The sequence below is a fragment of the Marmota marmota genome, unplaced genomic scaffold, assembly GCF_001458135.2.
Source record: "Marmota marmota marmota unplaced genomic scaffold, marMar, whole genome shotgun sequence".
NCBI lineage: Eukaryota > Metazoa > Chordata > Mammalia > Rodentia > Sciuridae > Marmota > Marmota marmota.
In genome coordinates, this window is record NW_026000229.1 from 46127091 (window position 1) to 46128893 (window position 1803).

At 37.2% G+C, this 1803-nt stretch overlaps 1 protein-coding gene across 1 annotated transcript; it reads left to right on the forward strand.

Moving 5' to 3' along the window:
* Positions 1 to 476: 476 nt before the first annotated feature.
* LOC107137856 (olfactory receptor 4K14-like) lies at positions 477 to 1409 on the forward strand. Its single transcript, XM_015480293.1, has one exon. The coding sequence runs from the start codon at positions 477 to 479 to the stop codon at positions 1407 to 1409; it is 933 nt and encodes a 310-aa protein (XP_015335779.1).
* Positions 1410 to 1803: the final 394 nt, after the last annotated feature.

The window sequence follows — 1803 nt, forward strand, 5'->3', positions numbered from 1 at the left end:
TGTACACAAAATGATAGTTTCATACATGAATACATTGTGTAATATATAAACTAAACTATTTAACATGCATTAACTCACTATTTTTGTAGTGAGACCATTTAAATTCTGACTCAGAAACTTTGAAATATATAATCAACCATTATTATTGCTATTAGTTATAACCACCATGATTTGTAGTACACCTTTTGTACACATTCCCCATTTATCTCAAACCCTGAATCTTTTGACCACCTTTGCCCCAATTATCACCACCCACCCAAGCCCAATTCTGGTAAATACTATTTTACTCTGTTTCCATAAATTCCACTTTTATAAATTCTGAATATTACTAACATCATGCAATTTTCTCTTTATATGCCTGACTGACTTTAATGCCTCCCCTTTATATAAGGTGCTCTAGTCCACCCATCTTGATATAAATGACATAATTTTCTTTTCCTTATGTAGATTCAGAAGAGAATCTGATACCTGTGATAATGGACATGCAGAATTATTCAGTGGTGTCAGAATTTGTGTTGCTTGGACTTTGCTCTTCACGATATCTACAAAATTTTTTCTTTGTATTTTTCTCTGGGATGTATGTAGCCATTATTCTGGGTAACCTCCTCATTGTGGTCACTGTAATTTCTGCCCCTAACTTGCAGTCCTCCCCTATGTACTTCCTGCTGGGGAATCTGTCTTTTGTGGACATGTGGCTGGCCTCATTTGCCACCCCCAAGATGATCAGAGATTTCCTTAGTGATAGAAAGATAATCTCCTTTGGAGGATGTATGTTTCAAATCTTTCTCTTCCACTTTGCTGGAGGGGCTGAGATGGTGCTGCTGGTTTCCATGGCCTATGACAGATACGTGGCCATATGCAAACCCTTGCACTATATGACAATGATGAGCCGGCAGACTTGCATCAAGCTGGTGTTCATTTCCTGGGTCATTGGATTTCTGCATTCCATCAGTCAAATTGCCTTCACTGTGAATTTACCTTTCTGTGGCCCCAATGAGGTGGACAGTTTCCACTGTGACCTTCCTCAGGTGATCAAACTTGCCTGCATGGACACCTATGTCTTGGGTATACTTATGATCTCAGACAGTGGCTTGATTTCCGTCAGCTGTTTCCTGCTGGTCATGATCTCCTACACTGCCATCCTCCTCAGTGTCCGTCAGCGTGCTGCAGGAGGCGTCTCCAAAGCTCTGTCCACTTGCTCTGCTCATATCATGGTGGTCACACTCTTCTTTGGACCCTGCATTTTCATTTACCTGTGGCCCTTCAGTGAGTTTGCTGTGGACAAATTCCTGTCTGTATTTTACACGGTTTTCACTCCACTCTTGAACCCCTTCATCTACACATTGAGAAATGAGGAGATGAAAACAGCTATGAAGAAACTGTGGAACCAACAAGTAACTTTTCACTGACTTCCTGCTTTCCATAGCACCACATGGTCCCACTCATTCAGGAGATAAAGATTCTGAGATAAGATTCTGACCTTGTGTTTGTTTTTATAATTTTAAACATTTTATGTAATAGACAATTCATTTAAGCACAAATTATTTCTATGACTTTATTTTATATATAAAAACAAATGCATGTATGTACAAATGTACATATATATGTGTATGTGTGTGTGTGTGTGTGTGTGTGTATATATATATATATATATATATATATATATATATATATATATTTGCATCTATATTTGGAACAAACTCTATGTTTAATTGTATCTGTTATAACCAGATTTTTCTTTCTAGCTTATTTTGCTTAAAATGTTGATATAAAATGAATTTCAATTTTATAATCATAACCCAA